This window comes from Sceloporus occidentalis, unplaced genomic scaffold (genome assembly GCF_023333645.1).
Source record: "Sceloporus occidentalis isolate IW3139 unplaced genomic scaffold, rSceOcc1.0.p SCAF_126, whole genome shotgun sequence".
Classification (NCBI taxonomy): Eukaryota; Metazoa; Chordata; class Lepidosauria; order Squamata; family Phrynosomatidae; genus Sceloporus; species Sceloporus occidentalis.
This window is the reverse complement of record NW_028317106.1, coordinates 210,743-234,294: the sequence shown is the minus strand read 5'-3', so window position 1 is coordinate 234,294 and position 23,552 is coordinate 210,743. Positions and strand designations below refer to the sequence as shown.

At 53.0% G+C, this 23,552-nt stretch overlaps 1 protein-coding gene and 1 non-coding gene across 2 annotated transcripts; one reads left to right on the top strand and one right to left on the bottom strand.

Moving 5' to 3' along the window:
* Positions 1-277: 277 nt before the first annotated feature.
* On the bottom strand, positions 278-359 carry TRNAS-AGA (transfer RNA serine (anticodon AGA)). Its single transcript has one exon. It is a non-coding gene; the product is annotated as a tRNA-Ser (tRNA).
* An 826-nt stretch (positions 360-1,185) lies between these two features.
* On the top strand, positions 1,186-23,413 carry LOC149281880 (nucleosome-remodeling factor subunit BPTF-like). The gene is made up of 32 exons (XM_089498804.1): positions 1,186-1,300; positions 6,364-7,186; positions 7,677-7,894; positions 8,334-8,528; positions 8,921-9,088; positions 9,205-9,360; positions 9,454-9,647; positions 10,327-10,682; positions 10,893-11,024; positions 11,289-11,418; positions 11,495-11,627; positions 11,911-12,120; positions 12,402-14,376; positions 14,642-14,766; positions 14,855-14,983; positions 15,072-15,222; positions 15,406-15,529; positions 15,905-16,154; positions 16,321-16,458; positions 16,526-16,666; positions 16,789-16,935; positions 17,044-17,252; positions 17,330-17,576; positions 17,761-18,701; positions 18,795-18,877; positions 18,979-19,204; positions 19,349-19,653; positions 20,776-20,949; positions 21,411-21,603; positions 21,772-21,856; positions 22,182-22,368; positions 23,380-23,413. Exons 1-32 carry the CDS (start codon positions 1,189-1,191, stop codon positions 23,411-23,413), a joined length of 8,691 nt encoding a protein of 2,896 aa, XP_089354930.1. The 5' UTR covers positions 1,186-1,188.
* Positions 23,414-23,552: the final 139 nt, after the last annotated feature.

Here is a 23,552-nt window from a genome sequence, read left to right as displayed (position 1 = left end):
CTGCAGTTACTGCCCTGGACCCCGGTAACCGCAAAGTCATCCCACAGAAAGAACCCTAGTAAACCCTGCAAGAGAGAAAACTTTGCCTGCTAGACATGGTCATCCATTTCTCTTTCATAGTTTAATGTGGGGTTATATATGCGGGGGGCAGGGAGGCAGATGTCTTCACAGTGCTTCAGGTGCGTGGCGGGGAAAAGCACGGGCTGGGGATACTCGGGAGACTTTTTAATGCTTTTCCTCTGAATTTTGCTATTTTATAAGATTGGTAAAAAAGTTGCGTAGTCGGCAGGATTCGAACCTGCGCGGGGAGACCCCAATGGATTTCTAGTCCATCGCCTTAACCACTCGGCCACGACTACAGCTGTGATGAGCAGCACAGGCACCTGGTAGCAGGTGGCGGTAGTGTGCTCTGTACTGAGCTCCGTACCGCACAGATACACTGATAGATAATATAGTACGTCACGTGTGCAGATACACTGATACCGTGTGTGATATATCGGGATAGATACTCGCTATCACTGCTTCTCCCGTAGATTCTGACCTCTCCGTGAACTAAATCCACGAAGTTCCTACTCGGTGGGTTCCCCGGTCTCCCCGTGCAGTACCCCCAGCCGCTGCCAGGTGGCGCTCTCTCCGCTGCAGTACCCCAGCCGCTGCCAGGTGGCGCTCTCTCCGCTGCAGTACCTGCAGTCGCCCGCTAGCGGCCGCCCTTTCTGCGGTCACGTGACGGGGCCTGAGCTCGCCTCCAGTCACTGAGAGAAGGTCCAAGATGGCGGCTGATCCGGAGCGAGGCGCCGCCAATTCGGAGTGAGCGGTCCCGGAGCGCGCCCTCTGCCTCCCGCCTGCTGTGTCCGGTCCAATCGGCGGCAAGAAAACTTTCCTAGCATGAGGGGTCGGCGAGGAAGGCCACCTAAGACCCCACCGCTGCCCGACTGCTCCCCCGGGCCCACCGCTGGCCTCCGCTCCCGGCTCCGGGGCAGCAGCAGGGGCCGCTGGGCCCCCCAGACACCCAAGGGCCACGCTGCCCCCTCCCCCCGGGGCCGAAAGCGGAGGACGACAGGAACGGGCCGGGGCCGGGGCCGCAGCACCCCCAGCAAGGTGGTCTATGACGACCATGAGAGCGAAGAGGACAGCGGGGAGGATGTGGCCCCTGAGGGCCACAGCGACACAGACCATGACGACGAAGACATGGAGGACTCGGACTACCGCGAGGAGGAGGAAGAGGAGGAGGAGGACGACGATGGCAGCTACTGCACCGAGAGCAGCTTCCGGAGCCACAGCACGTACAGCAGCACCCCGGGTAATACCCATTACCACTATACACTGCACCCCAATAATATACAGCCCCCCCCGGGTAATACCCAGTACCACTATACACTGCACCCCAATAATATACAGGCCCCCCCGGGTAATACCCAGTACCACTATACACTGCACCCCAATAATATACAGCCCCCCCGGGTAATACCCAGTACCACTATACACTGCACCCCAATAATATACAGCCCCCCCCGGGTAATACCCAGTACCACTATACACTGCACCCCAATAATATACAGCCCCCCGGGTAATACCCAGTACCACTATACACTGCACCTCAATAATATACAGCCCCCCCCCGGGTAATACCCAGTACCGCTATACACTGCACCCCAATAATATACACCCCCCCCCCCGGGTAATACCCAGTACCACTATACACTGCACCCCAATAATATACAGCCCCCCGGGTAATACCCAGTACCACTATACACTGCACCTCAATAATATACAGCCCCCCCCCCCCGGGTAATACCCAGTACCACTATACACTGCACCCCAATAATATACACCCCCCCCGGGTAATACCCATTACCACTATACACTGCACCCCAATAATATACAGCCCCCCCCCCCGGGTAATACCCAGTACCACTATACACTGCACCCCAATAATATACAGCCCCCCCCGGGTAATACCCAGTACCACTATACACTGCACCCCAATAATATACAGCCCCCCCCGGGTAATACCCAGTACCACTATACACTGCACCCCAATAATATACAGCCCCCCGGGTAATACCCAGTACCACTATACACTGCACCTCAATAATATACAGCCCCCCCCCCGGGTAATACCCAGTACCACTATACACTGCACCCCAATAATATACACCCCCCCCCGGGTAATACCCAGTACCACTATACACTGCACCCCAATAATATACACCCCCCCCCCGGGTAATATCCATTACCACTATACACTGCACCCCAATAATATACACCCCCCCCCCCGGGTAATACCCAGTACCACTATACACTGCACCCCAATAATATACAGGCCCCCCCCGGGTAATACCCATTACCACTATACACTGCACCCCAATAATATACACCCCCCCAGGTAATACCCAGTACCACTATACACTGCACCCCAATAATATACAGCCCCCCCCCGGGTAATACCCAGTACCCCTATACACTGCACCCCAATAATATACAGCCCCCCCGGGTAATACCCAGTACCACTATACACTGCACCCCAATAATATACAGCCCCCCCCCGGGTAATATCCAGTACCACTATACACTGCACCCCAATAATATACAGCCCCCCGGGTAATACCCAGTACCACTATACACTGCACCCCAATAATATACAGCCCCCCCCCCGGGTAATACCCAGTACCACTATACACTGCACCCCAATAATATACAGCCCCCCCGGGTAATACCCAGTACCACTATACACGGCACCCCAATAATATACAGCCCCCCCGGGTAATACCCAGTACCACTATACACTGCACCCCAATAATATACAGACCCCCGGGTAATACACTGCACCCCAATAATATACAGCCCCCCCCGGGTAATACCCAGTACCACTATACGCAGCCCCCCAATAATATACAGCCCCCCGGGTCATACCCTGTACCGCTATACACTGTACCCCAATAATATACAGCCCCCCTGGGTAATACCCAGTACCACTATACACGGCACCCCAATAATATACACCACCCCGGATAATACCCAGTACCACTATACACAGCACCCCAATAATATACAGCCCCACGGGTAATGCCCTTACCACTATACACTGCACCCCAATAATATACAGCCCCCCGGGTAATGCCCTTGCCACTATACACTGCACCCCAATAATATACAGCCCCCCCGGTAATATCCAGTACCACTATACACGGCACCACAATAACAGCCCCCCCGGATAATACCCAGTACCACTATACGCAGCCCCCCAATAATATACAGCTCCCCGGGTCATACCCTGTACCGCTATACACTGTACCCCAATAATATACAGCCCCCCCGGGTCATACCCAGTACCACTATACACAGCACCCCCATAATATACAGCCTCCCTGGTAATACCCAGTACCGCTATATACTGTACCCTAATAATATACAGCCCCCCCCCGGATAATACCCAGTACCACTATACACGGCACCCCAATAATATACAGCCCCCCGGATAATACCCAGTACCACTATACACTGCACCCCAATAATATACAGCCCCCCGGATAATACCCAGTACCACTATACACGGCACCCCGATTAATACACTGTACCCCAATATACAGCCCCCAGGTAATACCCAGCACCCCAATATACAGCCCCCCGGGTAATACCCTGCACCGGGTTCTTTCGTTGTCGTGGCTCGAGGGGTGTTAGAAGCAGGAGAACAAGCAGCTTAAGGGTCTGAGGGCCACATTGTGACAGCGAGACGACCAGGTCATGCGCGGCCGAGGCTCATTGATGCACGTGGGGGGTGAAGGTTCTGATAGGAAGGAGTCACACACGGCACCGGGATGCATCCACGGGGGCCGCAGTTTACAGGACTTAACCGCCTCTGTGCCGGATACCACAGCGCATACACTGTATGGCCAAAAGTATCGGGACGCCTGACCATTACATCAACAGGGGCTTTGATGACATCACATTCTAATACACAGACATTAATATGAAGTCATCCCCCTTTTCAGACACAGCGGCTTCCGCTCTTCTGGGAAGGATTTCCACAAGATTTTGGGCAAAAATCCTTCAGAAACTCCCCAAAATCTTGTGGAAATCCCTCCCGGGAAAGCGGAAGCCGTTATGTCTGCAAAGGGGGGGTGACTTCATATTAATGTCTGTGTATTAGAATGTGATGTCATCAAAGCCCCTGTTGGTGTAATGGTCAGGCGTCCTGTCTGTGTGTTTGTGTATATGTGTATATATATATATATATATATATATATATATATATATATATATATATATTACGCATTACCCCCCCCCCCCCATGTAATAAGAGTTGCAGGATAATCTGTGCCTAGTGGGGGATATTACCGGGGCCCGGCAGGGCTTCTACCCCTGGCTTCTTCTAAATCCTTAGATGCCGGGTAGTGACAGAGAGACTGGCGGGGTATGGCGTGGCGGATTGTCCATCTCGCCCGCCTTCGTGTGGCTCCACGGACCGTATTATTATTAGTATTATTATCGTTATTATTGTAATTATTAGTATCATTGCTGTTAGTATTATTAGCATTATTAGAATTGTTATTATTATTATTAGTTTTTTGTTACTGTTGTTAGTATTATTATTATTGTTGGTGTTAGTATTATTTCGCGCCGTGGTTTGGGGGAGCGCGCGTCGTTTGGCTCTGGCGGACAGGAGCCCTCGTGCCGTGGGGCCGCTTTGCACGGCGTGTAATCGGATGACGTGGTTGTGTGTTGTGACGCTCTCACGACGGCCGTGCTCCCTCCGGTGGAAGTGTCTCGCGGTGTACCTTCTCTGACTCTCTAAGCTGTTTTTCTCATGGATATTCTATCTTTTTTGGTGTTTCCATGGCGATACTGAAAGATGGAAGGACGTCGATTACTACGGCTCGTTCTGTATTCATTACTTTACCCAGAGTAACGATTCTCAAGGAATTCTATTGCAAACAATGTGTGGAAAAGTTACAGAAGTTATGAGATGCATCGGGACGCTCAGCCGGTATATTCCTCCCGTGATATGGGATCCACTAACGCTCAGCCGGTATATTCCTCCCGTGATATGGGATCCACTAACGCTCAGCCGGTATATTCCTCCCGTGATATGGGATCCACTAACGCTCAGCCGGTATATTCCTCCCGTGATATGGGATCCACTAACGCTCAGCCGGTATATTCCTCCCGTGATATGGGATCCACTAACGCTCAGCCGGTATATTCCTCCCGTGATATGGGATCCACTAACGCTCAGCCGGTATATTCCTCCCGTGATATGGGATCCACTAACGCTCAGCCGGTATATTCCTCCCGTGATATGGGATCCTCTGTCGCTCAGCCGGTATATTCCTCCCGTGATATGGGGTCCTCTCTGGCTCAGCCGGTATATTCCTCCCATGATATGGGATCCACTAACGCTCAGCCGGTATATTCCTCCCGTGATATAGGATCCACTAACGCTCAGCCGGTATATTCCTCCCGTGATATGGGATCCTCTGTCGCTCAGCCGGTATATTCCTCCCGTGATATGGGATCCACTAACGCTCAGCCGGTATATTCCTCCCGTGATATGGGATCCTCTCTGGCTCAGCCGGTATATTCCTCCCGTGATATGGGATCCTCTCTGGCTCAGCCGGTATATTCCTCCCGTGATATGGGATCCTCTCTGGCTCAGCCGGTATATTCCTCCCGTGATATGGGATCCTCTCTGGCTCAGCCGGTATATTCCTCCCGTGATATGGGATCCTCTCTGGCTCAGCCGGTATATTCCTCCCGTGATATGGGATCCTCTCTGGCTCAGCCGGTATATTCCTCCCGTGATATGGGATCCACTAACGCTCAGCCGGTATATTCCTCCCGTGATATGGGATCCTCTCTGGCTCAGCCGGTATATTCCTCCCGTGATATGGGATCCTCTCTGGCTCAGCCGGTATATTCCTCCCGTGATATGGGATCCTCTCTGGCTCAGCCGGTATATTCCTCCCGTGATATGGGATCCACTAACGCTCAGCCGGTATATTCCTCCCGTGATATGGGATCCTCTCTGGCTCAGCCGGTATATTCCTCCCGTGATATGGGATCCTCTCTGGCTCAGCCGGTATATTCCTCCCGTGATATGGGATCCTCTCTGGCTCAGCCGGTATATTCCTCCCGTGATATGGGATCCTCTCTGGCTCAGCCGGTATATTCCTCCCGTGATATAGGTTTAGTCTTTGCTTCTCTGGCTGTGTTTCTGATGTGTTGTGAGCAGAGCGTTCGTCGCCGTTTGTTACAGGCGGTCACTTAAAGTCCGTTCTGTGTAAATAGTAAAAATCTCTGCTTATCGTTATTCCGACAGACGTTTCTTTACTTCAATTAACATCTTTCCTTTTATATTTCCAGGGAGGCGGAAACCCCGCGTCCATCGCCCTCGCTCCCCAATATTTGAGGAGAAAGACATCCCACCGCTGGACTTCCCCAAGTCCTCCGAGGACCTCATGCTTCCTAACGAGCACTTACTCAACGTGGTCGCCATCTACGAAGTCCTGAGGAACTTTGGAGCCGTGTTACGACTTTCTCCTTTCCGCTTCGAGGACTTCTGCGCTGCCCTTGTGAGTCAAGAACAGTGTACTCTCATGGCGGAGACTCACGTGGCGCTTCTGAAAGCGGTTTTACGCGAGGAGGACACGTCGAATACTACATTCGGACCTGCTGATCTTAAGGACAGCGTTAATTCCACCCTGTATTTCATAGATGGTATGACGTGGCCGGAGGTTCTGCGGGCTTATTGTGAGAGCGACAAGGAATACCATCAGGTGCTTCCCTTCCAGGAGGTGGACGATTACCCCTACGGACCAATAGAAAGCAAAGTGCAGGTTCTCCTTTTTTTAGTGGATCAATTTCTTACCACGAACATTGCCCGCGAGGAGTTAATGTCAGAAGGCGTGATCCAGTACGACGACCACTGCCGTGTTTGCCACAAACTCGGGGATTTACTTTGCTGTGAAACGTGCTCTGCCGTCTACCATCTGGAGTGCGTGAAGCCCCCTCTCGAGGAGGTGCCCGAGGACGAATGGCAGTGCGAGGTCTGCGTGGCCCACAAAGTACCGGGGGTCAACGACTGCGTCCCCGAAATCCAAAAAAATAAACCCTACATCAGGCACGAGCCCATTGGCTACGACCGGAACAGGCGGAAATACTGGTTTCTGAACAGACGGATTATAATGTAAGTTCTGTGGCCTGCGCCACGCAGAGGTTCCCGGCCGCGCATGCAGCAGTCACGCTTCTCTATTAACCTCTTACTTTTGCCATGGAGGTTTTAGGGCAGCTGCGGCTGTGATCCCCGCGGTAGGTAATGATTGTAGTCGGTCCCGCTGTGCTGCTTGTACAACGTGATGGTCTGCAGCAGACCGGTTCCAGCCCTCCTTCCGGGTTTCTTCGTTAATAGATGTGTGCAGCGCGTTGTTTGCGTCCTTTTCGTTGAAATTATATTAACGTCTTTCTGGCGTAAAATAGCCATTTATTGACTGCGTGATGCAGCGTTGCTTGGGCTGCATTTAATGCGACTTGATATTAAATGTAAAGAGCCGCTTTATCCCTTAGAACTGTATCTGAAGTTTGTCGCTGCGATGACCGCGCGTTGGACTGGCAGCCGCTGCAGATAGTGACCAGCGGAGGAGTAGATTATGTGCTGATTCTCTTTTTTTCCTGTTCAGCGAGGAAGACACCAAAACATCAAAGAAGATCTGGTACTACAGCAGCAAGCTTCAGCTGCAGGAGCTACTGGAGCGTCTGGACAAAGATCTGTGGGAAGCCGACCTCTGCAAGACGCTGGCGGAAATGGAGGAAGAAATCCACCGACACATGGACATAACCGAGGAGCTGACCAATAAAGCCCGCGGAAACAACAGATCCTACCTGTCTGTGGTGAACGGTACGGGGCTCGCGTACTGCAGCTTGTGCTGGCTCACGGGGCTCGCGTACTGCAGCTTGTGCTGGCTCACGGGGCTCGCGTACTGCAGCTTGTGCTGGCTCACGGGGCTCGCGTACTGCAGCTTGTGCTGGCTCTCGGGGCTCGCGTACTGCAGCTTGTGCTGGCTCACGGGGCTCGCGTACTGCAGCTTGTGCTGGCTCACGGGGCTCGCGTACTGCAGCTTGTGCTGGCTCACGGGGCTCGTGAATATTATGTTCCATCTGAGTGCTTTAATATAACGGGGTTTAAGGGTTCTGTAGTAGTCTGTAAGCGGGCATCGCCGTCCTCCAAACATACATGTAATTCTCTCCGGGGAGGTGAGCGGGACCTCACATGGGTTTATTATACGGTATATAAAATGTTCGTTTTCAAATCCTGTTTCTTTTGTCTTGTTGATTAGAAGAATTACTGGAGCGCATTAAGGCCAAACAAGGGGAAACAGAAGAAAACAGCATTACTGAAGAAAAAAGCCCATCGGAAAGCGTTGGTGAAGCTTTGGCTGAGAAAAGCAAGGATGGTCCATCAGACCCCAAGCAGGACGCGTGCAAACCCACTCAGGAGTCCACACAAGATCCAGATCACCCAAAGACAGGGGGTGAGTTGGCGCAGAAGGATCCGGATAACGCTTCGGCATGTTTGTGTGCAGAGGGGATCCAGAGGGAGAGGGTTTTGGATTAGAGTGTTTGCGTACCAAGGATCCGAAAAAATAATGGGAAGAGCGTCCCTTCGTCGGCTGCCCGTCCCTTCGTCGGCTGCCCGTCCCTTCGTCGGCTGCCCGTCCCTTCGTCGGCTGCCCGTCCCTTCGTCGGCTGCGCATGGGTTCAGATATTCCATTCTGTCGGTAGCATTCGCTTATTAGAAGACTGAGATGCATCAGCCCTAAATAGTCTTTGTGGGTTTGTGAAGATGCTCAGGAAGAAATCCACAAAGGCTGTTTTTGTTTTTGTACCCCAGGTTGATGAGACAGGTTTGTGCTTTTTGTTGCAGATCCAACAGATGGAGAGAAAAGACCGGCGGAGGAAGTCACTCCTGACACTGTGAGCGGCACAAAAGCCTTGGCTGCAGAAATGGAACCACAAGGAGTCCAGGAACATGGGGGCAAAGGCGCGGAGAGCGAGAAAGCCGCAGTCACGCAGATGCCAGCAGCTGTGCCGGGTACGTCGACCTTTGGTGCCAAATCTTTGTGGATCGCCCATGTGGTGCTCTGTTAGGTGTCGCCTCCTGCTGGTGGCTGCAGGCATCACATCCTAATCCTAGCATATCTTGTGTAGAACCAGATGCTGCTGATCAAGAATCGGCCCAGCAGCTTGACAAAGAGAACAACTCCAGCCCGTCCTTTCCCGAGCAGCGCAGCTCAGCAAGTGAGTCCAGCAAACCGAGCGACAGTACGGAGAGCAGCAATAAAATACCCAAGCCGGAGGAGACGGGTAACGTAACGCTTTGCTTCACGTGTCTGATGTGTGTCACGTGAGATTCCTGTGCTGTGGGTCATCACACCGGGCATGTTTTAATCTCTTTAGCGTCCAGCGATGTAAAATTGGAGAAGGGCGGTGAAGACGCAAGTGACCCTTCGCACGCAGGGAAAGGAACTCCGGGATCCACGCGCATGGTGACGAGGTTACGGAACCCAGACAGCAAGTTAAGTCTGTTGAAGATCCAACAGGTCTCTGCTGCTGTCCATGAAGCAAATAAGATTTATAAGGAAGGCAGAGAGGTTTGTGTTGATTTTGCGTCCTCCACGTATGGACCAAACTGCACTCAGTGGACCCCTTTAACCCACCATTTTGGCTTTTTTAGTTTCAGCTCAGTAGTTATTGGGTTACCCCTTTGTCTGCCACATGGCTTTGCTAATGAATGTTGAACTACTCCTTTGTGGCTCACTTACACTATTCCACAATTGTCCAAGACCCTGCTCCCTCTGGTGGCGGATTCGTTCCAGCTTGAGGTTTGACTCGTGAAGATGTATTCATTGTCTTCCCATGTTCATCCATTTATCGTAACGCCATAATGTAATGCTCGTACCTGGCACCGGATTCTTCTGTGGGCAGATCTGCAAAACAAATCTTGTGTGGGCTCATTTGGAGGGAAAACCCCCCCAGATCTGGCCATATTTTTGGGCTTTCTTGGGTGTCCGTTTTCATCTGAGTGCGTTCATTTTTTACAATCTCTGCTTCGTAATCTCTCCAAAAGATGAGAACTTTCAGAGCACTTTTTGCTTTATTGCGTTACGTGGGAAGATTATTTTTGCTGGTAACCTGCATTCTGCGCTCTCGTTTTATTGCAAAGCGTATTTTCATGAGTTTAGCTCGTTTTAGGGTTAGTCGGTGCTCGGGTTCTCTGGGTTTCTCAAGCTGCCTTTCCTTTTATTCATTTGGTTTGCTTTTCAATTACAGGTTCTGGTGGTGAACTCTCAAGGAGAAATCTCCCGGCTGAGCACGAGGAAGGAATTGGTCATGAAAGGCACTTTGAGCAATTATTTTAAACTTGGCCAAGAAGGTAAATACCGCGTGTATCACAACCAGTACACCACAAACTCGTTCGCACTGAACAAACACCAGCACAGGGAGGATCACGACAAGCGGAGGCATCTGTCGCACAAGTTCTGCGTGTCCACCAGCGGGGAGTTCAAATGGAACGGCTCTGTGCACGGCTCGAAGGTACTGACCATATCCACGTTGCGGCTGACCATCATACAGCTGGAAAGCAACATCTCCGCACCGTTCCTCCACCCCAACTGGCCGTCGCACAGGTAATCGCCGAGCCGGGATTAGTGCTGCCTGAGCTTATTCAAATCTTACATGTAAAGCGTGTCTTGTAATGCAGCAAGTCCCCATTCATAGCTTTATACCTACTAAGCCGGCCAGCCCGTATAAATATCGTTTCCAGATTTGCTTGTTTTTGATTTAGTTCTGGATTTCGAGTCCTTGCGTAATGTGTGTTCATACATTTACCCATTTAGAGCAAACTGGATTAAGGCTGTCCACATGTGCAGCAAGCCACGAGAATTTGCGCTGGCGTTGGCCATATTGGAATGCGCAATCAAGCCGGTCGTCATGCTTCCGGTCTGGAGGGACTCGCTGGGTCACACACGGTAGGTATTTTGCGGTTTGACTTGTTAGATGACTGTGGCCTTCCAAATCTGCCAAATAGTATTTTACACTTAATGACTGTTGGAGTTTTGTTGGTGTAGCGGAAGGGGTTTAAACAAAGTGCTGCTTTTCACGTCGCTGCGGCCCCCTGGAAATCCCTACAATCACCTGTTCTTTCCAATGCGAGAAATAGACAAGATCCTTTTGGCCGCCTAACACTGTGTAAAATATTTTAGTAGTAAACTTTTTCTTTATCGCTTGCTCAGGTTGCGTCGAATGACTTCCATTGAAAGGGAAGAGAAAGACAAAGTGAAGAAAAAGGAGAGGAAGCAAGAGGAGGAGGAGAGCATGCAGCAGGCCACGTGGGTGAAGTACACCTTTCCCGTGAAACATCAGGTATGTTGCATGGAGGTCGCTGTCCGCAAACATAGACCGGCAGCCACATCGGCCGTGACACGTGTCTTCTCTGCAGGTCTGGAAACAGAAGGGAGAGGAGTACAGAGTGACGGGGTATGGAGGCTGGTGCTGGGTCAGTAAAACCCACGTGCACAGGTTTCTTCCTCACTTTCCTGGAAACACCAACGTATCGTACAGAAAAGCCTTGGGTAAGCCGCAGTCATTGATACTATTTAGTAGTGCCAACCGGGCTACGATGTTTAACTCCTCAGGCTTTCTTCTCTAAGCAGGACTTTGCAGGATGGTTTCAGATCACTGCTATCACTGTTCACTATGAAGGGCTTCTGTATTGTTCAAACAATAAACTGGTTTTGTTCGCTGTTTATCAACCAAATCGCTCACCCCGTGTAATGCGTGCTTCAGTCTGTAATGGGATTTGCGACCAGGCCTTATTCAGCAGCAGCCAATGTGGTTTTCTATTTATTCCAATAGAAAAACCTAAAGAAGAAACTGATAATCGTACAACAATCAAATCTGAGACCAACGCGAACGAGACAAAGCCAAATCCCTCCGAGCTTACTGAAAGCAAGGAGACGGATCAGGATGAACAGAGGGACCAAATTAAAGTGGAAACAAAATCAGAAGACTGTAAAATGGACACCCATGAGAAGCCAGCTGACACTGGTCTGTCAGTGACGAAAGGTAAGTACCAACTCAGTGGCCGAGTGTGAGCGGAAGCGATTAACTAAATGTAGCTCCGGACAGGGTGCTGCGGTGTTTACTGGAGTCTCCCGTTTATCCGAGTGTTGGGTTTATTGCGGAGTTACTGAAGGGACGCTGGACCCTTGTGTACATTAACAGCTTCTGTCATGTTATTTTAGTACGTTGCTTCCCTGTCAGCGCTGGCTAATTGTCACGGTAATCGTTACGTTTTATACATATCTGCACCGGTTGAATTAACTCAACAAATCTTCTATTGTTAGATCTCAAGGATTCGCGCTGTGAAAACGAGGGGTCTGTGAAAGAGGAGCCGATGGACGTGGATGAGATCAAATCTGAAAAGTGTCCAAAAAATGAAGAAACCTTTCCTGACGTGGACTTAATAAACGTGAGCGAGGGTTTTCAAGCAAGAACTTGGTATAGAAAGAAAGTGAAAGCCTCCAGGCTGGATGGGTTGTTGGAAAGGAGAGTCAAGCAGTTTACACTTGAAGAAAAACAGCGGATAGAAAAACTAAAACTGAGCCGTAGGGATCCCCAGAAGAGTTCGTCGGAGAGCGCAAAACGCAAATGTGACACCCCGGAGCACAAAGTGAGCGTGCCGTGCCGAGACCTCCTGGAGGAATTCAACCGGGAATCTGAAAGCCAGCAGGCCGACAAGCTGTCCGATTCAGAGAGTCTGACCAAGGACAAGGCAGACACGGCCCTCGGCCCCAAACAGACAGAAAACAGAGAGACCTTGCCAAGCAGTGATTTAACGGCAGCGGGGTGTCTGAACGGAACGCGGTTGGGACACCCTCTACCCCAGAGCGCAGCTGTGCACGGCGAGACTTCCTCAAGCAGGGACCCAACTGATGTCAAGACCTCAGACGTTGAAGGGAGTCTCCAGGACCATTCCGAAAATGTTCTTTTGAAGAACTCTTCTAGGTTGCAGGCAGACACCGCTTCGCGTGCCAGAGAATCCAAACATCAGCCGTGCTCAGAAAACAATTTACCCGGCGAGGAAAACGGAGGCAACCAAAACTCCACCGAGATGACGGCAAACAAAAATGATTCCCGCGAAGGAAAAGATCTCTCGGTAACGGATTTGGAGCCGGAAAACCCTTTTGTACCCAAAACGGTGTCTTCTCCTAACGGCCGGCAGGTAAGGGGAGACCAAGAACTCTCTCCAAGTCCTGTATATCCACGTGAAGAGAAGGCAGTCATAAAGCCTAACATGGAGAAGGCGGAAGTACCCACTCGGATCAACGGGAAGGTGGTTAATTCTGGAAAAGACTGTTTAACTGATGACGTGTTAGAGAACAAGACTGTTAATTTTACTGAGCCAAAGGTAAATAACCTCTCCAGAGCTGCCTCGGAGTGTGAACGCCGAGTTACGTCAATGGAGCCCGCGACCAAGCCCTTCATGAACGGAGACATTGCCGTGGAAAGTGTGGACAAGAAAAGCAATGCCAGTCCCCCTCCGTTTTCCAGCCCGTCCCAAGACGGCGAGACGGCACATGAACCGAGAGCTCTGGCAGCTCATTCCCCAAAATGTACCGTCCCCACCGCTGCTGGCCTTAATATGACGAGGGAGATGGACAAAGAACAGGAGCCAAAAGAAACCCCATCACCGGCGACATCCGGGGAGGAATCGAGCCTCAGCAGCGACTCCGCCGAGCCGAACGGCTTGTCCTCGGACGCTTTGAATGGGACCACGACAATAAAAACTGTGGTTACAGAAATCACCACGACCACCACCTCGGTGGTATCAACTTGTAGGACTGTCGTGGAAGTATCTGGCGGGTCGGTTTCCGTCAACGAGAAAACGATTGTCTCCTCCGCAGAAAACACGTCTGTTTCCAGCACGAATAAAGTCACTACTGCCAACAGCGAGGTCGTGTCGGTGACTGGACAGAGCAAGACTGTGGTGACCACGTCGGTGACTGACTCCATGACCACCGCGTCTGGCACCATCTTTTCCGCCACCGTGAGCAAAGAATACTCAACGAAAGACAAAGTGAAGCTGATTAAGTTCACCAGACCAAAAAAGACGCGGTCTGGGACGGCACTCCCGTCTTACAGGAAATTCGTCACCAAAAGCAGTAAAAAGAGCATTTTTGTTCTGCCGAATGATGACCTGAAAAAGCTGTCGAGAAAAGGAGGCATCAGAGAGGTTACCGGGTTCAGCTACAATGCCAAACCGGTGCTAGACATCTGGCCGTACCCTTCGCCCCGGCCGACGTTTGGGATAACGTGGAGGTACGTTGCGGGTGCCCCAGATTATCTCCCAAACGCAAAACCACGTCCACATTTTGATCGATAGCCTTTTAAGCTGCTTCCATCCTTACAGTAGGACTTGCTCTGTCTGTGTTTTGCCCCAGAGGCCTGTGTATTTTCACCCCTGGGGATTTAGTAGAGGACGCGTGTGGTGTCCACAGATGGGATTGGAGTGTAGGTGGGGGGGACGCTCGCAGGCGGCGGGGTGTGCGGGATAAGCCGGTGGATTATGTTGTCCTTATTACAGGTATCGCCTTCAGACTGTTAAATCTCTGGCCGGGGTGAGCATGATGCTGCGTTTACTGTGGGCAAGTTTACGATGGGATGATATGGCCGCCAAGCCACCACCCGGTGGGGGGATCACGCGGACCGGTAAGTCCTTGCGTTAAAGCGGCAGTGTGATGGCTTGCGATGTATGTTAAAGGTTTTGAGACCATTAGCAACTTGCGATTGTTTTTAGAAACATCTGAAACGGAGATTACGACTACAGAGATCATAAAAAGGAGGGACGCCAGTCCCTACGGAATACGCTCCGAATATTGCATCCGCAAAATTATTTGTCCAATTGGTGTTCCCGAAGCCCCCAAAGGTAAGCGACCGAGAGCATTGTGCATTAGTGCCACGTAATCCAAATGCATGAAGTTGTGCTGTTTTCACACACCTGTCGTGTGTCATAGAAACGCCAACACCACAGAGGAAAGGTCTCCGGTCCAGTGCCCTTCGCCCCAAAAGACCTGAAACCCCCAAGCAGACCGGGCCGGTCATTCTGGAGACCTGGGTCCCGGAGGAGGAGCTCGATTTATGGGAGATAAAATGTTTTTCGGAAAGGTAATTTGCTTTTGTTTGCCATTTTGGGGTAACACGAAGCCATGGCGTCTGAGCGCCGCTGGGTGTTATGATGTGTTGGGGACTCGCTAAGCAGTGGCTTCAGTGACGCGTTGGCGAAGCTCTGAGCCGTGATCTCTGTCTGTCGGCTTGGTGAGGTGCTAAGCCACGGTCTCTCTGTTTCAGGGTGGAGAAGGAGAAGGCTCAGGCTGCGGAGCAGCAGGTTAAGGTTAGTGATCAGAAGAAGAGTGAGGAGATGAAGCTCCAGGTGGAAGCCCAACTAAAGCACCAGCGGCTGTTGGCCCAGCAGGTGGGGACGCGCTGGGGGCTCGCTGTATAATACGATCAGACGGGCACCTCGTCACGTGAGGTTTTGTGGTCTCGGGCATGACTCTGGATAATGATTTTCAGACCCGGACCAGTTTTTACATTTATTTAAATGCAGTGTTTTCGATGCCCACCAGCAGGTGCGTGACTGGTCAAGCCAGGGATCTTGATGTTTGGCTAGTTAAGTGCAAGCCGGCTTACCTTAAAATGACTTGCTTTTCTCTGATAAAGAATGGCTTAACTGCTTAATGCTGCAGTGCGTATTTGCAGGCTGTAACTTGTTACATGTATGTTTCGGGAGCATTTGGTTTTATTTTAAAGTCCATCTTGGGTCTGATGCTTAAAATGTTGTCTTTAGAAGCGACTGGAACAGCAGAAGCAGATGCCGCCTGCGGCCAACACGCCAAATGCCACCACAACCAGCAGTGCCGTGCCTCCTGTGTCAACGCCACACAAGGTTATGGTTGGCTCTTTAACCAGCTCTGTTACACCTGGTACCAAGGTGGTCCTGGCCACAAAGGTGGGCTCCCCGACCACGGTCACCTTTCAACAGAACAAGAACTTCCACCAAACATTTGCCACCTGGGTGAAGCAAGGACAGAGCAGCACAGGTAGGGGTGGAAGGGCCACCTGTGGGGGTGACAGTGCTCTGTACGGGGCATGTGCTGCATCTTCTTGAGTCGGGCTGATGAGGCCGTCGAGTGACAGAAAACTCTCCGATCTCATACCGGTGTCTGTTGCCGATACACCTGTGATCTGTTGGTCTTTTGATTCCGGCCTCCGGCGTGGCCGTAACATCTGCCAGCGCTATCTCGGCACAGACCTTCCAAATAACCGGAAGCCCAGTTAGTGTCTGGGAAAGTCCTGACCAAATTGCTGCTTTGCTGGTGAATGTGCCGGCAACACAATTGTGTTTGTAGCCCACAGAGAGGTCCGGACTTCTGTGCGTTAACGCGTTCCTATCCTGCTTTCCTCTCAGGTGTTGTGCAGGTTCAGCAGAAAGTCCTGGGAATTATTCCATCCAGCACCGGAGCCCAACAGACCTTTACCACTTTCCAGCCCCGGACGGCGACCGTCACCATCCGACCCAACGCCAATTCTGCCGCATCCCCGGGCGCCGGTCCGCAGGTACTGTTATTACAGGCGCCATGGAGACTAAGAGCAGCCGCTGCCTAGGGGCCGGGGGTTCGGAAATAGCCGCTCCTCGCGTTAAATGCTGAGGGGGTACACGGTGCAGGGAAGTCAGTGTCGTCTCCTTCCAGGTAATCACAGGCGGCACTCAGATGAACGCAGGAATGACCGTTATCCGAGCACCGCTACAGCAGTCTACGTTAGGAAAGAGCATCATTCGCACGCCGCTCGTTGTGCAGCAAGGAATTCTCCCCTCCGGTACATCCGTTTATTCTACGCGCTGACGCAGATCTGCTTTGATTCTCCCGTTTGGAGCTGGCGTTGTTGGAATTTGACTCCTTTTGATGGTTTTTGCTCCCTTTGCAGGCCAGCCTCAGCAAGTTGTGACTCAGATCATCAGAGGTCAGCCGGTCTCCACCGCCACGAGCACCAGCAGCACCGCGTCCGTCAGCGGGCAGAGGATGGGCACCCCTGTGCCGCAGTCTCAACAGACCACCACGCCGCAGACACCCCGGCCACAGCAAGGCCAGGTCAAACTCACCATGGCACAACTCACACAGCTAACGCAGGGCCAGGTGAGATCCCGCAGTGTCCGGGTACCGACTGATTTCACTCGCGCGAGTCTTCGCTTACACCTACCGTTTTCTCTTAGGGTGGAAACCAGAGCCTGACCGTCGTGGTCCAAGGTCAGGGTCAGACAACGGGCCAGTTACAACTGATTCCACAGGGCGTGACGGTCATTCCTGCCCCGGGGCAGCAACTAATGCAAGCAGCAATGCCAAACGGCACCATCCAGCGGTTCCTTTTCACCCCCCTCCCCGCTACGTCTACTTCAGCCCCCACCACGGCGACATTGACTCCGTCGAGCGTCTCGTCAGGTATGAAGCTTTTCCCTGAAGGTGCGTGAGCATTCCTGTGAGTTAGTCTGCGGTCGTGTCCTAAAACATGTTGCTGTGAGTTCCAGTGATGTTTTATGATATACAGGAAAGTCTTATCTGAATCACCCAGCTTTTGTGAATTAAGGGGCTGCCCGGGGGTCTCTCCGCCACGTACCCGTAATCTATAACATGTTTGTCTCTGCAGCCGCTGAACAGAAACCTGCTTCCCAGAACCCGGTGCAGTCAAACCCACCGCCTCCGCTGGCTCCAACCTCATCTCCCCAGCTTCCTGCTCCATCGCAGGCTCAGCCTGAGACGGCAGATCAGTCCCGGGTCTCAGCGTCGCAGCCGGCGCATCCCGTTCAGTCCCAGACGATGGCCTACGTCCAGCCTCGGCAGCCCACGGCCTCCCATCCAGCAGGCGCGTCGCAGGCAGATACGGGGCCCTCAGCGGAGCCGGCGCCTTCTCTCCCGGGAAGCCGCCTGCCGGTGGCGGAGACAGGACAGCACAAGGAGGTCCAGCAGGCGCACTCTGTTCAGACGGCGGTCTCGCAAGAAGAAGCTAAAAGCCCCCTGACTCCGGCTTCCGTGCCCCAGGTGTCAGTGCAGGTTCCTGCTCAGGCTTCTTTACTAAGCCATTCCAAGCCTCCAGCCCTTTCCCCGGCTTCGAGCCACAAGCCAAGCTCCGTTCAGGTGACCGTGCCCGCTTCCTTCCAGATCCAAGCTCCGCTTCCGGCTTCCACGCTGCCACAGTCTCAGGCCCACGTCCCGACGGCTAATCAAGTGAGCGTCCAGTCGCCGTCCCGCGCCCAGCTCCACATCCAGCCGTCCCAGGCGCAGGTCATTACTGTCCCCCAGCAGGTGCAGGTCGTGTCTCATCTACCACCCCACGTGGTGGCTCAGATCCAGGCCCAGCCAGGCGGAATCCCGCAGCAGATAAAATTCCAGCTGCCCTTCCAGATTCAGCAGGGAGGCACCGTGCAGGCCCACCAGATCCAGAACATTGTGGCTGTCCAGGGGGCCAGCGTCCAGGAGCAGCTGCAGAGGATCCAGCAACTGCAGGAGCAGCAAAAGAAGAAAGGCCAGGAGGTGAAACGAGAGCAATCCCTGCAGGGATCCAGCCAGGGTGAAATCCTACAGAAACAGGTAATTTTCTCTAATCTGTGCCTGACTGTGGCGTTGCCCGGCGGCCGGCCCGTGGCATTTTCTGATGTTCCGGTGTCTTAACGCTGCCCACAGGTTGTGATGAAGCAGAACGCAGCCATTGAGCACCTGAAACAGAAGAAGACCATGACCCCGGTGGAACGGGAAGAAAATCAAAGGTTAGATGCTCGGCGTTATTGGGTTTATTTAACCCTTGGCACGGCAGGTTAGGGTACGACCCGCGCTGTCGCCCATCACACCTTCACATCTTGTCTTCCAGGATGATCGTTTGCAACCAGGTCATGAAATATATCTTGGACAAAATAGATAAGGAGGAGAAGCAGGCGGCAAAAAAAAGGAAGCGTGAGGAGAGCGTGGAGCAGAAGCGTAACAAGCAGAACGCGAGCAAGCTGTCGGCCCTTCTCTTCAAACACAAGGAGCAGCTGAAGGCCGAGATCCTGAAGAAACGGGCCCTTCTGGACAAGGACCTGCAGATCGAGGTTCAGGTAGGTGACCACGGCTGGTAAAAGCAGCAGCAGCGGGATGCGGCCCCCGGGGGCTTTTATCGCATACCACTCCGTGATCTTGTCTCCGAACGGGGCAAATAACGTCAGGAAAGCTCTCTGATGCCGTTTCCGTTCCATTTACAGGACGAATTAAAGAAAGATCAGAATAAAATAAAAAAGGAGAGAGAGCGCGCACAAGCGGCAGTATTAACCCCTCCAGCGCCTCCACCGCTGCCGTCTCCACCACCACCGCCGCAGCAAACTGTGACCGCCACCTCCCCCCCCCCCACGCCTACCGCATTGTCTTCGCACAAGCGCAGGAGAGAGGAGGAGAAAGAAGTGGCTCCCACCAAGTCCAAGAAGAAGAAGATGATTTCCACTACCTCAAAGGACGACAAGAAAGACACCAAGATCTACTGCATCTGCAAGACGCCGTACGACGAGTCCAAGTAAGTGCGGCTAGCGGCGGGACGCCGTTTGGTGCCGGCGGGAGGAGACGGGCGCAGCCTAGCCAGAGTACAGAAAGCTTGTGAGCTCATTCACCCCGCGCTGACATCACATCCGCGTCACGGTATCAAAATCCTGGCGTTTCCTCTTCCCAACATCGCAGAGGCCGTGCGGATACACGGGGGAATAAAATGCCCCGTTTTATGTGATAACCGCGGTGCAGAGCAGGCACCTGGCAGGCGCATGTATGTTGTCCGCGTGTCAGTAGATCATACGTGTGTGTGAGGCCCGCGATCTCGTTGTGCGCGAGGGCTCTTGTTGGATTGTATTGATGCGGGGTATTAGGGCAATTGGAATAGTTCTGCCCCGGGCTCTGGGGTTAGTCTGCAGAGGTTTGTGGCGCAGGAAAGGTAAGTTGCCGTTTATTCCACAGTCCGCCGTACAGCCATTGTGTCTTCATCCGTAATGCTAATAGTCGTGTGGCCCCCGCACGCCTCTCGCTGCCCCCCGACGTCCTCGTCACCCGTGTGTTTGTCGGAGGGCAGGCGCCGTGGAATGGGGTCCGGATGACATGTTTTTAGTCTTCGCTGAATCTTGATGTTTCCACCGCCCGCTGTGCTGAATATTACACTTTTAGAGCAAAATCTTGCCGTAGACCTTTAACCCTGTAACGTCTGAATGCCCAGAGGTCACTTAGCCGTGTCTAGTAGTAGTAGACGCAGTCCTTGGTGTATCGAGAGGGCAGTGTTGGGCTGATGAGCTGCAGCTGTAGAAATAAAAGCTTTTTTGGAGGTTCTGTTACGCTTTTTGAGGAATAAATCTGGAATCCTCGGGCTTTGTGATCATTAATGGCGCGTCCACTTTCCATGTGTCCTCGCGCGTGTCTTCTGTCATTCATTCACGTTAGATAGCATGTTATATGTAAACCCGTACGTCGGAGGGGACCGTGTGACCCGGTCCTGCCGCTCATTGCTTCGTAGCACTGCGTACGGTTCCCGGATTTGGAGTGCGGCCCCCATTTGATCGGAAGGGGTTTGAATGTGATCCCGCTCTCTCGCTCGGGGGGTCTCCGGCGTTCGGGGGGGTGACAGCTGCTTTGTCATGTTGTTGTGAATGTGTTTTAGGTTCTATATTGGCTGTGAGCTGTGTGCTAACTGGTATCATGGAGAATGTGTTGGCATCACAGAGAAGGAAGCCAAGAAAGTGGATGTGTACATCTGTAATGATTGTAAGCGGTCCCAGGAGGGGAGCGGCGACGAGTTATATTGTATCTGCCGAACGCCTTATGACGACTCGCAGTGAGTTCTGTCCAAGATCCTTTTTTTACTAACCGGGCCGCATCGCTGGATATCGCAGCCCCCGATACACACACTGCTTACCTCGCTCTGTCCGGCCGTCTCCCTGCTCCCTCCTTAGCTAATAATCCCCGCTGCGCCACGGAGAGCATGCAGAGATCTGAGCCCCGCCATGGGAAGCCACGCTGCTGCCCCCTGCGACGGCAAGAAGGGCAGAGGCTGACCAAACGCCATGCGATGCATGACTGCCACGGATCCGCTGAGTCCGCTGCTCCTCTAGGACGCGGTGTTTGTGGTGTGTAGTGTTTGTGGCTCCGTGTTGTGCGGCTTGTTGTAAGCGGCTGTCTGCTTGAGGGCCGGACGCGTCTCTGCACACAGTAATCCTCCGGCGCCCTCGCTTGCGCATGTCTATATCCCGTCTGTCTCCCGCGTTTCACCTTCTGTGTTTTACGCTCGCCACGTAGATTTTACATCGGATGCGATCGCTGCCAGAACTGGTTCCACGGCCGCTGCGTTGGCATTCTGCAGAGTGAGGCGGAATACATCGACGAGTATGTGTGCCCAGAATGCCAGTCCACGGAGGACGCCATGACGGTGCTGAGCCCCTTAACAGACAAGGATTACGAGGGGCTAAAGCGAGTCCTGCGTTCGTTACAGGTAAAGTCTGACTGGGGGGCAGTGGCCGGTTTGGGGGGGGGGGCTTCCTGTGTACCTTAACCCTTTCAGCGCCCGGTGGGTGGTTCTGTGAGTTTCATTTATAGTGACACATATCCCCGGACCCCGGCACCGAGCATTACAGCAAATCATTTCTCCCTTCATCCACAGGCTCACAAAATGGCGTGGCCCTTCTTAGAGGCTGTGGACCCCGAGGATGCTCCAGATTACTATCGTGTGATTAAGGAACCGATGGGTAAGGAAATAGTTTATAAATGAAGCTCTGGAATCCGTGTGTGAGGCGGGTCACACGTGTGGCCCTTTCCCTGCCAGACCGGGGGCCGAGAGGCTCACGTTTTCCCACGAGCTGATCAGTGACCCGCGACACGCCGGGAATGTAATGGGTAGTCGGTCCGGCGGCGGATGCATTGCGTGTCGCATGCGGCTGAAATGCTGCGACGCGCCCATTTTGGTACACGCGCAGACGGATGCCCCGTGATCCAGCCAGTGTAGTCTGAGCCGTGAGACCACACGTGTTTCTGGCGGTGCTGGACGCGCTGACTGTCCGCTCTCTTTTCCAGACCTGTCCACGATGGAGGAGAGAATACGGAGCCGGTTCTATAAGAAGCTGACCGAGTTTGTCGCAGACATGACCAAAATATTCGATAATTGTCGTTACTACAACCCCAGCGACTCCACGTTTTGTCAGAGCGCAGAGGTGCTAGAGTCCTTCTTCGTGCAGAAGCTGAAGGCTTTTAAAGCGAGCAGGTGAGTGAGAGTCGGCGGCCGTGAAACTTTTACTGCTTGGGAGCCCAAACGCTGCCGGCGAGGCCTTATTCCTTATTCACGGCGCCCGCTGTGTGTGCCGGCGCCCGCTAGTCGGCTCGTGTCCCGCTGACATTCACCGCTTCTTTTTGTTTTCTTGCAGATTGTGATAGTCTGTGTGGCCGGTGTATCTGGAAGTGCGGCTGGATGTTGGCTTCATCTTTTCTTTTCATGTTTTTGGTTTCCTGCCATTGTTTGATAAGCAAACTCCCATCACTCCAGCCACGTCCCATCACTCCTCCAGCCACGACACCTTCCACACATTGGCCCGAATCACACAGTATTGTACCGACCCGACATCACGGACATCGGGGGGGGGGGGGGTGCCTGCGATATATTTTAATGTACCGAGCGGACTGTATATGGATCTTTGTAAAATAGTATATATTTTTGTACATACATTGTATAATTTGGCACATTAAGGATCGCGGACGCTTCGTTAGCAACAGGAATTAGAGAAAACCGAATGCTCTGGAAATGTCGTTTTTTATTTTTTGCCGCTGAAGCCGCACATTGCTGCATGTCGGTGACCGTGCCCGTTTCCGCTCAGATCAGTTGTGTGCCTGCCGAGGTTTATTAAAGGAGAATCCCACATTTCGTCGTCCATCTAGTGTCTGCCTGCCGCCTGCTTGCGTGCCGTGTCCCCCAGCCGGGTGGGCGCCGTGTCCCCCAGCCGGGTGGGCGCCGTGTCCCCCAGCCGGGTGGGCGCCGTGTCCCCCAGCCGGGTGGGCGCCGTGTCCCCCAGCCGGGTGGGCGCCGTGTCCCCCAGCCGGGTGGGCGCCGTGTCCCCCAGCCGGGTGGGCGCCGTGTCCCCCAGCCGGGTGGGCGCCGTGTCCCCCAGCCGGGTGGGCGCCGTGTCCCCCAGCCGGGTGGGCGCCGTGTCCCCCAGCCGGGTGGGCGCCGTGTCCCCCGGACAAGGGCTGTTAACCGCTTGGTTTTGTGTGTCATACGCAGGTCCCATAACAACAAACTGCAATCTGCATCTTGAAACCCAACGCGGCGGCGTCCGGTTACCGCAAAGTCTCACTGGAGAAGCAGATTTTGGCGCGGTTTGGTTTTTGCCGCTGGGGTTACCCCAAGCAACCGCAGCCCGCGATAATTGGCTATTTTTACACATTTCAGGGTGA

Bases quoted from the DNA above. Each gene is read 5' to 3' on its own strand.
- LOC149281880 (XM_089498804.1), top strand. From the start codon at position 1,189: ATGGAGGACTCGGACTACCGCGAGGAGGAGGAAGAGGAGGAGGAGGAC. The intron at 9,648-10,326 runs GTTTGTGTTGAT...TTTCAATTACAG, and splicing joins TTTATAAGGAAGGCAGAGAG to GTTCTGGTGGTGAACTCTCA. The intron at 11,419-11,494 runs GTATGTTGCATG...TCTTCTCTGCAG, and splicing joins CCTTTCCCGTGAAACATCAG to GTCTGGAAACAGAAGGGAGA.